Source organism: Crinia signifera, chromosome 5 (genome assembly GCF_055691185.1).
Source record: "Crinia signifera chromosome 5, ASM5569118v1, whole genome shotgun sequence".
Lineage (NCBI taxonomy): Eukaryota > Metazoa > Chordata > Amphibia > Anura > Myobatrachidae > Crinia > Crinia signifera.
This window is the reverse complement of record NC_139221.1, coordinates 259677548-259694034: the sequence shown is the minus strand read 5'-3', so window position 1 is coordinate 259694034 and position 16487 is coordinate 259677548. Positions and strand designations below refer to the sequence as shown.

General features: G+C 40.3%; 1 protein-coding gene across 2 annotated transcripts in view; it reads right to left on the bottom strand.

Annotated features, from left to right (window-relative positions):
- The window catches only part of ODAD2 (outer dynein arm docking complex subunit 2), a 145311-nt gene that overhangs the window by 112565 nt on the left and 16259 nt on the right, over nt 1–16487 (bottom strand). For both annotated transcript variants that reach the window (XM_083188911.1, XM_083188912.1), the window contains exons 5-10: nt 13609–13715; nt 10999–11135; nt 10803–10919; nt 9421–9638; nt 7518–7673; nt 1264–1411 (exon numbers count right to left, since the gene is read on the bottom strand). In XM_083188911.1, coding sequence (XP_083045037.1) covers nt 1264–1411; nt 7518–7673; nt 9421–9638; nt 10803–10919; nt 10999–11135; nt 13609–13715 — 883 coding nt within the window. The remainder of the gene's footprint in view (nt 1–1263; nt 1412–7517; nt 7674–9420; nt 9639–10802; nt 10920–10998; nt 11136–13608; nt 13716–16487) is intronic.

The following is a 16487-nucleotide window of genomic DNA, read 5'->3' as shown; positions in this document are numbered from 1 at the left end:
TTCCACTTCACTCATAAATACTGTGGATATTTCAAATTGAGAGGAAGGGGTACTCATAAATGAGTAGCCTAATCAAGGGGTACAGGTAACGGAGAGGAAAAAGGTTGGGAACCGCTGACCTAGGACATTAACTTTGTAACGGATCTCCTACATCTCTAAATATTATCACTGCTGAGTAAATGCACTTCTTCCTTTCCTAAAGTTTCATCTGAAAGTACCAGATGCTAATCATTTGTTTCTTTCAGCTTCATGTGCAGTTTCTGAGTAGCCTCCTTGCACAGAGACCAAAAACAATATTACTGAAGTGTTTCTGATATATTCCTCAGTATTGAACATAATTACAAATGGGAAACAGCGATGTGCAATAATTAGTTCCAGAAACTAACTTACCTCCACTGTATCCAAGAGACTATATACATTTTTTTTTATTAATGTCAATGTTTGTCTTTTCTCATTTAGCAGAGTCTTAAGTTTTGTCTGCACACTAAAGTTCAATGAATACATAAATCTCCCACACACTTTTGTGGAATATTTTTACATATTTTTTTAAATGAAGAAAAATAATTGTAACACTATATTCCTTAGTGTAAATGACAAAGGTAATAAATGTCACTGTAGACTTCTGTGACTGTGTGAAGAGACTGGGCTCTATGGCGGTAATACAATTACAAATTCCGGAATGCCCTTCCCAACAAATCATGATTTACTGTACAATTAAATCTATGTCACATCTCTGGCCCATGTGACCACTATCCACCAATGAAAAATCGATCTCTTAAAAAGCCTAGGATATACAAGTTGTTTAAACTTCTTTTTCTACCTCTCGTTTTGTAGAAATTTGTTTCAATTTAACAATTACTGAATTATTTATACCAGATTCTGCCTCCTTTTCATTAATCTATTTTATTTTAGACTAAATTGGACTGATTGATGAATGTCATCTCACCAATCTTGACCACATTCGATCAATATAAAAACCCATGTGGGAACAACACACAGTCACCTTTGATAAAGCCCTTTGACACAGCGAAACGGCTTAATGTGATCGTAACACATGGTAATTTAGCGCTTATTAAATCTAAAGGTTTCATTCTGTTTACCATTCACATTTGTATTCCCATGAATGGGTGGGTAGAGGCAATGGGCAGTATTAAACTTATACAGAGCAATAGTAATACACTGAGGCAGGAGCAATTATCAGCACATTCCCCCACCAACCTTGTAAATGCTATAAATTACCCTACTTCCTGGCCCATTATTTACCTTTAAATACTTGACCAGTTTCTGGATGTGCCAATATTCTGTGGGCAGGTCAGCGGTGCCCTCCTGACGTCGTTCCGGTTGTTCCTCATCTTCTTCGCTCTCACTAGAACTTTCACTATATTCTTCTGATTTTGTTCCAGGAGTTTTACTATTAATATAAAGGAAAATAACTATGCTATGATTATAACAGAAAATACTGTATTCAAAATATATATAATTTAAGCAGAAATAACGCAGAGCTGATAAGATACTTTCTGGTAAAATTTGATTATATAAATCTTGTTACAAACTATTCCAAGTATTCTTTATGAATTCTGCCATTTAAATGTACAATAAGTGTTGTGAAATTATATTAACGCAACTGACTAGACGTATAGTATGGATTTTTAAGGAGGGAGACAAACTATTATAGTCTGGTGTCAAGATAATAGTAAGATTTCTCAAAGTGAGAGATAACCCAGTGTTTTCTTAAAACACAGATAGAAGTATGTGTCACAAAGTTATCTTGTAGGAGTGCTTCATATACTTCCCACTTTACCCAAGTACTGTCAGGTCATATGCATTGTATTATTATTCCAAGCTGTCATCACACTTTTAGAAAATACTGTAACTGTTGAGCAGATGGGACTACATACACTTGTGTTGGTTCTGGAATCAAATGTTCCTGATTTATTACAGGTTGTAATGTTTTTACCAGAGGTGGGACCATCATAACAGTCTTTAAGGAAGCTATTCAAATAAACTACTGAAATACCAAAGAACAGTTTAAAATCAAGATGGGAAGAATTCTGTGAGTGCACAAGAGGTTTCCACTGCCCGTTCTGCCAATTTGCACCAGTTTGTATGGGTATGTACATGGTAGTACAACTGATCTGGTCCAATCTGATCTGGTGCTGCTTTTGTTTCTGGGGAACTGGACATAATCATAGACATGCGCACGGGGGCTGCCAGGGGAGCACAGGCACCTCCTAATGACTGGCAGTGCCCTCTTCCCGGCCGGCTAGCAGTACCTGTGCTGGCCTGGGTGCATGAGTTTTTAAATTGGGGCGTGGCCACAGGGATCCATGATTAGGCCACGTTCCTGACTTTTCCTGTGTCGGGGTGACTTAGGGCAGCTGCAGCCCTGCTTACTGATCTGTGGCAGGCTGGCTCCTGGCTGAAGGTAATGTGTGCAGACACTGGGGATCAGTGAGTAATGTAGGATGCACACCAGAACAACCATGATCGTGCAATGATTTCCTTGAAATCGTACGATGGTCATATGATCTGTTGGAGCACATGATCTGCTCACAGTCTGTACCCAATGTAGATGAAAAAATCTTTAGCGCAGCAGAAAGAAGTCTCCAAAGCGACCAAATGACTGGCGGGGGCGCGACCAAAGGATTGTGTAAATAAGCTATTTTTTTCTCCATGGGTGCCACATTTTATTCACAAACTGCTGAAGGGAAGGATGTCAATATGTTTCCATTGTCTAGCAAATAAACAATGATAGCATTCAAAATATTTAAAGAGAGGTTATCAGCATATTAATTGGGGCACTCTAGTAAACAGCCAAGTAGAAAAGATAAGGGTGATTTAGTGGAAATTTAATTGGGGACATGCAATGTAAAAATCAGCTCAAGGATTTCCCATGTTTTTTTTAATTAGTATAATATGTAATGGGCATTACAGTGTGTGGCATAATGTGTAATGGGCATCATGGTGTGAGGCGTAATATGTACTGGGTATCACAGTGTGAGGCGTAATGTGTAATGGGCATCACAGTGTGAGGCTTAATGGGCATCACGGTCTAAAGAGTTACATGTAACGGGCATCACAGTGTGAGGTGCAACGTGTAATGGGCATTACTGTATGAGGCACAATGTGTAATGGGCATTACTGTGTGTGGTGTAATGTGTAATGGGCATTACGGTGTGTGGCGCAATGTGTAATGGGCATTACAGTGTCTGGTTTAATGTGTATTGGGCATTACAGTGTGTGGCATAAAGTGTAATGGGCATTATGGCATATGGTATACTATGCAATGGGTGTGTGACGTGTAATAGGCATTACGGTGTCAGTTTTTGACGCATGCCCTGACATAATGTGTAATGGGCATTACGGTATGTGTCATTTTGTGGAATGGGTATTACTCTGTGTGGCATTATGTGTGATGGGCATTATGGTGTGTGGCATTATGTGCAATGGGCATTACTGTGCATGGCATTTTGTGTAATAGGCATTACAGTGTGTGGCATTATGTGTAATAGGAATTACAGTGTGTGGCATTATGTGTAATGGGCATTACAGTGTGTGGCATTATGTGAAATGGCCATTACAGTGTAAATTTTTGTAGCGCGCCTATGGCGTGCACTGTCCCTATTTCTAGTATGTGGGGGGGGGGGGGGGGGGGAGATGAGTCATTCTGAAGTGCAAGATAAATTCTTACAAATGCTGCATCAGCAGTCTGATGCTGCATTTTCCCTGTGAGGTGGCACCTCTGCATTTTGACAGTACAAAAATGTCAGTTTATAAATGGCATATCACTTGTACCAAGATAACCCTTTATACTTCAGGGAACTGGGGGCAGATGTATTAAGCCTGATGAAGTGATAAAGTGGGGGATGATAACGCACCCGCCAAATAACTCCTAACTGTCAAGTTACAGTTTGAAAAATGATAGTTAGGATCAAATTGGCTGCATTATCACCAGCCACTTTATCACTTCACCGGGCTTAATAAGTCTGCCCCAGGGTAATGTATGCTACAGAAGAAATCACGGAGATCCCAGACTAAGGGACCCATTTACTATTGAATATTTGCGGCAGTTTTCAGGGGTTAGTCACAAATATTAAGTACCCCCGCTTGTAGGTTTCTATGTATCCTTGGGCAGCATCGCATTGGGCCCAGGGATACCGCCATTCTGAGATGGCAGTAGCCAATTGTAGCCTATAGGCTACAGTCCCTACTGCTGGCAGGGCAGTCAGCACAGATGAACCGTGGATCAGTGATAACTATGCATGCACAAACCCCTGACACCCAGCGAAGCAGATAGCATACTGTATGTACCTCTGCAGACTCTGCAGGAGAGCTACTGTAGACTTTGCAGTAGATACTGCCCAGATCACATTGCATATGCGATCCTATGGTAAATGGGCCCTAAACTGCGATTCAATTAGCCATGGCAGATTACTATCAAATTAGTTACAAATGTATTTAATTAGGAGAACACCTACACTGTAGGTGCTAATGTACTGTATAAATAGCTACTGCAGCAATTGCCAAATCGGAGGTTAACCTTAGCTTTGAAGCAGATCAACTCAGATTGTTTGGCAGTCCACAAAGCAGATAACTAACCTATAATATATGTATTGGGCAGGAGTACTAAGCTGTGCAAAGTGATAAAATGGAGAGAGATAAAGTACTATTAGCCAAACAGATCCTGTCATTTTTCAAGCGCAGTCTATAACATGGCAGTTTATGAATTGAATAACTGACGGGCTCAGGATCCTGCAAATAACTACAGTTTTTAGATCACCCAGCAGGTCACATGATCTAGGTCAGCCAGCAGATGCACAGGGGGGAGTCCACCAACTGTCACATTGTCCAGAGTACAGTGGTGATGCATTGCAAATGGCAGGTGCAGTTTTGCCACATAACTATGACAAAAAGCAACCAATTGTGTGATCAGTCAATAGCATCATATAAATATGTTACTCATAAAAGTCATCCTTCTGTTACTCAAATATAGATGCTTTATAAGTGATATCCCTGCACTAGCTAAATACCAGTTTTAGTTCAGCACCGTTGCCCTGCTTACATTATAGACTCTACAGATGCAGTCAGTTGTTTTGTATACAAAATAAAATGTAGCTCAGTTCTTTGTAAGGGTTCAAATTCCATGAACAATTATTTCAAGTGTTGGATTGCAAAATTGGACTGAATTCTCTAGGTAAAATTAGATAGAAAAATAATTATGTGAATACCTAGTATGGAAGATGTACCAATGTGAATGTGACATCTGTTTTGCATTACCTTTCAACAAGAGTGAATCTTTGTTAGAAAATATAATAAAATATAATAAAATAAGCTATAGTTTACCCTTTTAAAATGTTCTCCTTCTTAAAAATCCCAAATTTACATTAGAGGGAATAAATGAAGGCCTGTAGAAATTAAACAAATCACAGACTGCCAGTCATTATCAGTTCAATTTATTACCATCTGCTTTTGCTTGACATCAATCAAAGTTAATCTTTCGGCAATGATCATACCAATTTTTTTTGTCTAGTCCTGAGTGCTAGACATATTACAGTTCATCAGGACAACTAAAGTCATTGGCTGTGTCCAACGCCTATGAAATATCAGATCCAGATGGCTGCTTCCCACTTAGTCTTAGTCTGGATTTTCTCTTCACAAATTTTGTAAGTCTTCTGTATGTAAATACTAAATATCCCATTATCCAACAAGAGAGATAGCATAGCAACAATAAATCAACTCTTTCATTGTTAAATAGTAGCATGTGTGCCAATCAGTGTGCACACTAATATGTAATTGTGGCCATTTTTCTGCCTATAATATAGCATATTTTATGGAATTTAAAGCTTAAATGAAATTATGTTTTGGTTGAATAATAACTCAAAAAAATGAAGGTTATGATTTGCTTGTAGTGAAGGCATACAGTAAAGGCCTCCATACACTTGTCTTACTTGTGGCTCAGACAACTCTGACCCAATTTCCCTTGAACTTCCCCCGGCAGCTCCCAGGGAGTGCGGACATCTGATTTGTATGCCAACTTTATATAAGATTGATCACATTTTAAAGGACTCCAGTGAAGCTGCTGATGGAGTTCTAAGGGAAATCGGATGCTAAAAAGCATCCTCGATGTGATCCTGACAGATACACATACGATTTATCTTATGTGCAGCACGTCCTACCTGCCCACAGCATCGTGCATCGGTCAATTTGGATGTAAAACACATGCAATTTGGCCAGATTTTACCAGATTTCTCAGCCTGATCCTTTGGAATCTTTTGAAAACAGGCCACATCGCACTAGTGTAAACGGGGCCTTCAGTGTTTGCACCATGCACAATTGGAGATTAGAAGACCCTGCATTCTGTTATAGGGCAGTCTCATTCTAGACACCAGTTGCATAATTTTTAGTTTTTTTGGGTGCATGTGAAGAGGAAAAACATTAATTGTATATTAGTCTTCGTCATTTGGGCACAAAAACCTGGAGCCAATGTTAGCAGAACAGAGTATTTCAGAAGATGAACAGTGTATGACTCTGTTCACGCTGAATAGAGCAGTGTTATGATCTTAGGACTTAGGAGTGGAAAGAAGGCAGCAGGGAGTCAAAGTCTAACAATATTGGCTACCTGCATAGTATAAAGAAGCCCGACCCAAACTGCCTGAACCCTACGATGATCCATAGAGAAATGTCCACTTTTGTGTCACATCAGAAAATCGAGACTGTCCTGACTGAGGGAGCAAGGTGAGCCAAAGAATGCCAACCCATTTACCGGTAACTATATAAAATTACATTTATGAAAGACCCTAGTTCAAGTGTTAACTGATTCAGATCTTATATAATTTATTTATCATTCTTTCAGGCACAAATAAATATAATGTAAACCATAATGGGCCAGATGCTCTAAGCTTCAAAAGTGATAAAATGGAGAGTGATAAACAACCAACCAATCAGCTCCTGTCTTACATTTTTCAAACACAGTCTGTGACATGGCAGGTAAGAGCTGATTGGCTGATTGTTTATCACTCTCCATTTCATCACTTTTGAAGCTTAGTGCATCTGGCCCAATAACAGGTAAATGTCCCAAAACAATTGGGGCAAGCCTTACAAAAAAATTATGTGCATTTTATGGCAATAGCAAATAAATAATAAAATAATGATTGCATAACATTATTAATAAGACAATGTCATTTGAAACTTTCAAAACTCTCAGAAAATGGCAACTAATATTTATCCTGTAAATATTTATATCCATCTTGTTAATGAAGTTTCCAGATCTCCCTCACTGTATGGTTTTTAAAGGAAATATTTGATTTGGGTCAAATACTGAACAACTACAAAATAAGAAGTAATAAGTTCTGAATGCAAGATACAGTTTGGGCATGAGATCTGCAATATACGTTCTACCATAGCAAACTACTGTACAATAAAAAAAACTAACTTTATATTTTTTATTAAGCCACTACTACATTGAAATATTCCAACAGTTATATCCTCTATTGACATTTAAATTAAACCATTCTAACCTTTTTAATGCGGACTGTCGTCTTAGCGCAGACGTGAGATTATTGGACCGTTTCTTGCTCTCTCCGCTCGTTGGTTTCACTGTTTTCTGATCTCTGAATAACTCTATTTTCACTGCAGACTTCTCTTCCATAATATCTTTGGTTTTAATTATGGTTCTGGAAAAATAAATGAAAGCACTCAGACACTGGCGAAAACAATTCTCATTTTCAGTGAAATTTCATTTCTCTACATTTTCCTTTCCCGAGCATGATTGCACTTAATGAATTTCTAACTAAGAGAGTTTTATTATAAATTTGCCTTGTACAGAATGAAATTCTATTTTGCCACCAGGGAAAGAGCGGATAGCCATATCTACATTCTCCAACATTAAAGAGGAATCTATATACTCCTTAATGTCAGCAGATACAGTAGGTATAGTAAATTGACCGTAGCTAGACAGGTTTCCAGGGTCATTAGACTATATGTATACCGGGACATTAAAGTCTTACAAAATTAGATGAAGGCAACATTTATATCAGGGTCAACACCCTCCCTCTGCAGTGGTATCTATCTCAGCCTTCTACAAATCAGCAGGATAACTAGTGTGCCTGGCGGCTTAGCGATGGTCAGACCATTCTTTCTAGGCAGTCATATAACTCTGGAAGAGTCTAAAGTAAACCATATGCCAGATAGGCAAATTCTAGTCTTCTACAGGAGGGTTTCAATTCCTTAGATCTAGAACATAAATATTCAACCTATGGCCCTCCAGAAGTTGAGAAACTACATGTTCCAACATGCATTGCCACATTTTTTCCTATAAGAGCATGCCAAAACTGTCAGGGCATGCTGAGAAATGTAGTTCCACAACATCTGGAGGGCCACAGGTTGAAGACCTGTGATCTAGAAGATGCCTACAGAAGCCAAGCCTTGATTATCAGGGAAAAAAAAACAGTTCTCAGGCAGCCTCTACCTCAGTTCCACTAACCCTATGCATTAGCAAGAATGATTCAGTTTCCAAAAAGATTGTCCTCACTGAACCGCAAGATCCAGATCAAGGACAAGCTGGGATTGGTCTGATAATTCCTTGAGATTCATATTTCACTAACTGCACCTTTGGCAAGAGATCAGGGCCAGGTCGATCCTTGAGAATGACTGGCGGGTATGAGAGAAGCAAGAGAACCACATACAAAGATGTCTCACACTTGAGGCATCCTCCAAGCCCGGCTCTGTCACAATAGTAGCATATCTGCCACAACTTGGAGAGAGTGTGTCAGAGGCGGTATGACATTTGTCTAGCATTGTTGAAATTGCCCAAGCACAGAATAGGGGTATCAGGATATATTGCAGCAATATGCATACATAAGTAAGAAAATATTAATAGAAAAAGCATGTCCAAGATTGTCCAGCCAGTATAAATATAAACCAACCTGAATCTGCAACTTTTAGACCTATTTAAAACTTTTTCCTCTAACATTCTAAGAGGATGAAATGTTGGAAAGTCTTTTCAATATGATACATAATTTTTAAGAACATTGAGCCATAGAGTCCTAGCTTGCAGAGCGGTTTGCATAGGGGTCCTCCTAACTCTACAGGATTATACAATAATAAACTAAATTACATTGCATTTTATTACTTTTAAGAAATCCAGTCCTTCTTAATTTCTCATCTTTATTAGATTAGTAAATTACAACGTCCACGTAAATCAAGACAGAATTTAATAATGTGTTCTGTCTGTGATTTTTTTAATAGTATGTACAAAGACACACAATCTCCAATTTTACTGAGGTTTCCACAAAGTTTTTCCATTTGCTAAATCACCACAACTAACTAAAATAATTTGGCCTCTGTATATGCTTCTAGTTAATTTAAAATATCCATAAACTATGTGAATTGCAAGGTATTAGAATTGAAAAGAGAACATACTCTTGGTGACCATTAAGAGTTAGGTTCTTCCATTTCAGAGATGGCTCTAATTTAGCCTTGTTAGTCTGGCTTTTTACAAGGGGATGCCTTGTCTTCTCCTGTGCTTTCTTTTCTGGGTACTCATTAGACCAATGGTTTTGGCTTAAGTCCTCCTCCTCAGCAAAATCCAAGTGTTGCATGGTGTGAGCCACTGGTGGGTCTTCGGAGAGAAGAAAGTCCTATAAATAGAATATACATGCCTGTGAGTCATATGGTCATTTTCATAAATGTACTAAAGACTACATTAAGGAAAAGTATTAAGAAAAATCATTAGAAAATGTATGAAAGGGTAGTCACTGACAGTCTAATACAGGCATGTCCAAACTATGGCCCTCCAGCTGTTGCGAAACTACAAGTCCCATCATGCCTTGCCACAGTTTTGCTATTAGGGGATGCTAAAACTATGGCAACACATGCTGGGATGTGTCGTTTCACAACAGCTGGAGGGCCACAGTTTGGATAAGCCTGGTCTAATTATATTGTCTATTCTCAATGTGAACAACACGGGTGATAAGTCAAAAATTATATTAAAAACATATATTTTTATAAAATATAATTTAGCCAGAAGACGTAACTTAGCAAGCAAAACAGTCCCGTACATAACTATCAGCAGATAAAACCAATATTTCATTTTTGGTGGATTTCATAAAGTAAAATGGAAGAAAGGAAAGAAGGGAAAGGAAGGAAAAGTTGGGGGGAGACCATGGAAAAAATAAGGTCAATGACCTATCCACTTGTGGGAGGTATCGCATGTGATACCCCGCCAACTCACCCTGCGGCTTCCGGGCGGTTGGATCGCATACGATTTGCATATGATGTATCGTATGTGATCCCAAGGGTTGTGATAAATATTCTGATCTGCACTTGCGATGCGAGATGCACAGGAACGCACCCCCAATCGCAATCACAGGAAAGGGACCGCGATTTATCACTTTTCATGCGATCCTTCGCAAGAATGCATCTGAATCACATGAAAAGTGCCCTTATCACACTAGTGGACTGGGGCCTTCAGACATGACAGGTAGAAATCAGCGAAATACTATATAATCCAATTATAAAGATCAATAGATTAAGCTGCGTTTTATAAGAAACTGTATGTACCAGAATATTAGTGTAAAGCAATTCTTAATACAGTATCTTATATAAGAGATACTGTATTAAGAATATTACAATGATGCTAAGAGGCTGACAGAGGCTAAGACACAACTGCTGTTTTGCAGAAAGTTTTCATGGAAGTCCCCATGTGATGGGCAGCAGTAACAATACTTCTGTGCTGTGGTGGTAAGACCAGTATCACAATGCCCCACAAACAGCTATAAATATGGCTTCAGACAATACAATACCTGCTTAGTGATATTTTCAGCAAAATGTGGGGATTTGTCCTTTAGCAGTGTTATGAGGTCTTTATAAATGTCACTTTGCCTGCCATAGTTAATATCATCACTATCCTTCATTTTACCCTACAAAAAAAGAATGCATGGAGGTGAGTGAAGAATTCCTAAAAGCTCCGAGTATGATACAGGTCCTTGCTCTGCTTACCAGGTTTATGAAAGCACCTGCTGTGCTATAGGTCACACAGAAAGGACTGGTGTCATGTGGTGTAACCATCAAATAGCAGATTTCTCCATGAACCTGTCTCCACGGCGGAGTGCGACAGCCATTTGAGAATTCGTAATCTACAAAGAATTCATAGTGCTGTTAAATTACCAGAAAAATGTGCAATGCTTGTCTTACAAATTCATCATTTATTGTAACACAGTAAAATTGTACCTGTCACCTGCACACGGTATAAGTAGATATTTTCTGAGGTGAACGACTAATGTTAATAAGAAGGCAGCCAGATCACTAGCAGGAACTGGTAGACTTGTGTTGATTCAGTCCACTCACTGCCTGTGGCCAGTATTCAATGCCTCTAATTCTCCATATTTTCTGGGGAATCAGGCAATGCCCCGGGTTTACAGGGAATTTTCTCACTGGAAAAACAATTCGCCCTATTCAATGGACACAATTCTCTGCAAATGAAGAGCGAATGTCTGGCGATTCTCTGTTTGTGATTCTCCGCGATTCGCCAGTGGTTTTCAATGGGTTCAGTCAATGCTGAAGTGGAGGACTGCTTTCTTCAGTGATTTTCCCCCAGATTCTCCATTTTACATTTGTCATCTTTTTCTGGAGAACTGGAAGGTGTTCTTTGAAAATAAAGCGTTTTTTATTTTTATTTTGGTGTCAAAAATAAGAATTTTTTTTCTGTGAAGGGGCATGCTATTTTTATTCATGTGCTTGCAGCACATGAATATATTTTCATTTTTTTTTTTTTTTACAATATTTTTTTTTTTTTACACATTCACCAGCAGGGTGCCGAGCCGGGAGCCGCTCATTAATATTCATATATTCGCTGCACACTGATCCCGATCATTACACATGCACGATCGGGACCAGTGTGTAGCGGCTCCCTAACACAGCCCCCTGCCAGCTCTGGGGGCTCTCCCTGTGTCCCCCACAGCCCTCCTTCACCCCCGCAGTGACCGGCGCAGGTAGGGAGGCTTCCATCTCCCTGCCTGCAGCCGTCCCCCTGCTCCCCGGTGGCATTCCCTGGGGGGGGGGTGTTAAAATTCGCCGCCGAATAGGGAGAATTGGGGAGAAAGTGCAGCGAATCCTACACAGGATTCGCTGCAGCTCCCCATAGAAAGCATTGAATACCTGCCTATGTGCAATTATCAGGCTCACTTTAATCACATAAAGAACTACAAGGGCAGTTTCTGGGAGAAGCCCCATCACACATTTCTTTGCTAGATTTAGAGGTTCAGTAAATGCAACCCTATCATTTCAAAAACTGTAGGCAACAATAAAATAAAACCTATAGTACTGTATATTTAACCCTTTGAGTGCCAAGTGAATTTTCAAAATAGGTGTGAAAATTGCCAAGCAAACATTTTTATTCATCATAATGACCTGTTTTGTTTACCTTACATAGGAAATAGAATCTCTTTTTTTTTACATGACATTTTTTATTTGGATTTATATAACAAATGTGAGCGACGCTGGCATTTTTAGTGGATATTTTGAACTTCTCCCACAGAGATGTTGGCACTCAAAAGGTTAAAGGGGCAACCTGGAAACAAGCATGTGTGTTCATGGTGCGCACTGCAGACTGTAACTGGGAGGGTGTGGAATAATAGATCAACAATGTCCAAACTGACATCATCCTGTCGACAGGCACAAAAGGTCGACATGAAAATGTTTGACACACACCAAAACAAATGTGGGGTTATTTTGTTCCAGATGTGTTATCTGAGCACTAATAGTACTAACTTGTACACTCGACATAGGTTACTTTTTCCCAATAGATGTTCTCATAGATAGTAAACAATGCAATTCCTAAATTTTGGAAAAATAACAAATGTGCCGACTTTTTGTACTGGTCGACCTTTCATGCCTGTCAACCATATGGTGCTGACCTATACCAGATACGGTAACTGCATGTGTATAATGGCATCATTTACAGAACTGGTATAAATGGTCTGTGCGCAATGTGTACACATCTGTCCCAAGTTGTACTCTGAGTAATACAAAATTCTACGTAATCTGATTTAAAAACACAATGAAATTACCATACTAGATCTGCTCAATTTGGTTGATTCAATAATTGAGACATTATTTATTAATTTATAGATATTTTTCTGCTTCTACACAGAGCCAGCAGAAGTGACCTGGCTTCTGGCCAGTACAGCAGTTAGCACATTCCTGTCATTTCCAATGCTATAACACTACAACTCCCAGTACTGCTCTGTTATCTAGTGGTGTCAGCAAGAGTGGCGCTATGTTAATGAGAGAATCCGTAGCGATAATCTGGGGTGTTTCGCACGTGAATGCGGAAACCCATGTTTTGAATTGGTTTAACATTATTGGTTTATTATTAATGGTTTATTGGTTTAATTACTGACTTAAACATTGTATGGGCAGCAACAAAGACACCCTGTACTGTAAATGGGTAACACAAATGCTAGTGGCATCACATAATTTTACGGTGATAATTTTAAACACATTAAAAATAGAAATATACAATACTTTTGAAGTGTGACCTTTAAATACAGCGTATGTCTTCAAATAGAATCCATTGCTACAAATACTAAATACAAAAAAGGTAAAAACCTGAGGTGTATTCTATTGATTTTAACACCGATTTTTCTTCATTTTTGCAGAAACGTCTAATCAGATCAATCTCGTTCCCAACTGCGGTAGGAGTAACACGTACGTCTCTGAAATGGAAACCAGAAAGCAATTATTATCCTGACCTGGAACATCTGTCTTTGCTGTAAAGTGGACTGCCCAGTGTGTCGAAGAATTAGCATTTCAAACACAGAACTTTGTTCAGTCACATGAGGTAATTTTCCTCACACAGAAATCACCTATGGATTATATACATTTTGTGCCAAGACTCACAATTATTAATCTTAGCAAAAGGTTAAACAATAGAGACTGCACTTACTCTGTTGCAGTATACAATATACAGAACCATATCTTGTGTACAACAATGCATAGCAAAATAAGTTGTGGCACTGGTTATGCACAGGGTCTATTTATCACCTGTGAATTACAGATTCTAAACAAGAAAATGTAGATGACCAACTAGAGCAGTCTATCTGTTCCAGAACTGAAAACAAATCATTTGTCAGTTGTAGTGTCCTCAAATGTCAGTGTAATGAGGAATGTCCAAAGGAAGGCCCTCCAGCTGTTGTGAAACTACAATTCCCATCATGCCTTGCCACAGTTTTGCTATTAGTGAATGCTAAAACTATGGCAAGGCATGCTGGGATGTGTAGTTTCACAACAGCTGGAGGGCCACAGTTTGGACATGCCTGGTTTAAATAGTATATTGGGAAGGAGACTGGAAGGGGACTTTTGTAGGACACTTCAATGCCCATAAAACAGTTATCTTTGATTCTCATTCAAACAAGCATCTTGGGCATGACTATACTGACAAGTGTGCTATTGGTGCTCCTGCCCAGAGCTTATGGGCAGCATGGTTGCTACTCTGATGGCACCCCACAACCATCTTATGCCTTGTGGCATTCCTGAGGAGGCAACCTGCTCAAAAGTGAATGGATCCACCACCTCTACCCTGGCACAAGGAGCGAGTGATGCTGAACCAGGGTGCCTGTGTGCCCTCTTATGCCACTATAGTTGGGCTAATGAGTAGCTGTCCAGTGAAGCAGATGTTGTGTGTTTCTGCAGTGCACATACTCCAGCTCGGAGAGGGTGTGCTGATGGAAGTGTAAAAATCCCTCTTTCCTGACTCACTTACTCCAAGTAAAAGCTTGAACAAGCCCACACTGATGATAACAGCATGTATTAAATCAAGAATACCAGTAAGGAAATATGCCATCAACTCTGAAAGAGTGCGAATATACGCATTTAGTTATGTAGACACAATGAAGGCGCATCTGCAGGCAATTTGCATATATTGCAGCATGATACCCCAACAGGAATGTATGAAAACTCCACTACAGCAGTCAGTGTAAGGGGAACAATAGGTGGTGGTATTCTTTTGACATTATTATGGTAACCAAGCTTCAAAATGACAAGCTTGAGTGTACATATTGACTTTTGTGATTTGCATATACATGTGGATGTCAGAATGTTGCCTGTGTCATAGAAGGAAATTGCCAACTGGGCATGTGTCAAATCGCACATGGGCAGAGATTGCTTGCGTGGATGGATTGAGCAAAAAACTTTTGAATAAAAGTGGCATTGTGGAGATGTAACTTAGTGGAAACCATGCAGATACACTTAACTGCAGATGACATGGAAGTTTCGTAGGCATGCAAGTTACCCACTATGAGCTTCAAATTCTGCCTGCAGCAAAGTGCATGGCTTTGTGGAGCAAAATGATAGAGCTTACAAAGTCAGGGCCGAAACTAGGATTTCCGGCGCCCGGGTCAAGGCAGTCATTCGGTGCGCCCCACCCTCTGACGGGACGGGGGGACGACCAAATGACCGCCTTGGCCCTGGCGCCGGAGACCCCACACCCGTTCACTGCCCCGCTGACAACATAAATTACCTTCTGTGTGCAGCCAGCGGGGGTCTGGTGACAGGCAGCGGGGTTCCGAGTAGCCGCTGTAGCGGCAGCTTGACTCCGTCCGTCTCTACTCTCTCCTACTAGCGCGGCGGCGGGAAGCGCTGGTGATGACTTTGAAAAGACTTGCCGGACGCCTATTGGCTGTAAGACTTGCCGGACGCTTATTGGCTGAATTCAGCTAGTAGGAGAGAGTAGAGACGGACGGAGTCAAGCCGCGGCGGCGGGAAGCGCTGGTGATGACTTTGAAAAGACTTGCCGGATGCTGATTGGTCAGCCAATCAGCGTCCGGAAAGTCTTTTCAAAGTCATCACCAGCGTTTCCCGCCGCCGCGCTAGTAGGAGAGAGTAGAGACGGACAGAGTCAAGCTACCCGGAACCCCGCTGCCTGTCACCAGATCTCCGCTGGCTGTCCCCGGACCGGACAGCGCCCCCCCCCCCCTCCAGCGCCCGGTGCGCGTGCCCCCCTCCCCAGCCCCCCCCCCAGTTACGGCCCTAACAAAGTTGCTGAGGTTTGGAAGAAAAAGAGATGAGGAGTTGGGCAGTGTGAGGGCAAAGAACCAAATATTTTATCACTTCACTGAGATCAAAAAATCTGCCCCTCGATCATCAGTACCCCACACTACGTCTTCCAAGTCATCTGTGGAATTTTAAAATGAGACAGCTGGTGATACACAGCGCTCCTGCTGGGTCACCTGGAAAGTGTGACCTGTTTGGGGTGAGAACCAAGTTTGAGAACCACTGCTCTACAGCATCCCTTTCTATGCAGAGGCGTACACAATCTGTTACATAAGTGCAAAACAGCTTGACTTTTATTTCAACTCAGGACTGGTGGTCTATTAATGAACTTAATTCCATGCTTACAATGTAATATATCACAGATCTATAAGGAACATACTGTAAAGAGAGCTGCAATGTCCCCATACTTTCTTAATAATCTCGTTCAAGATAGGCAC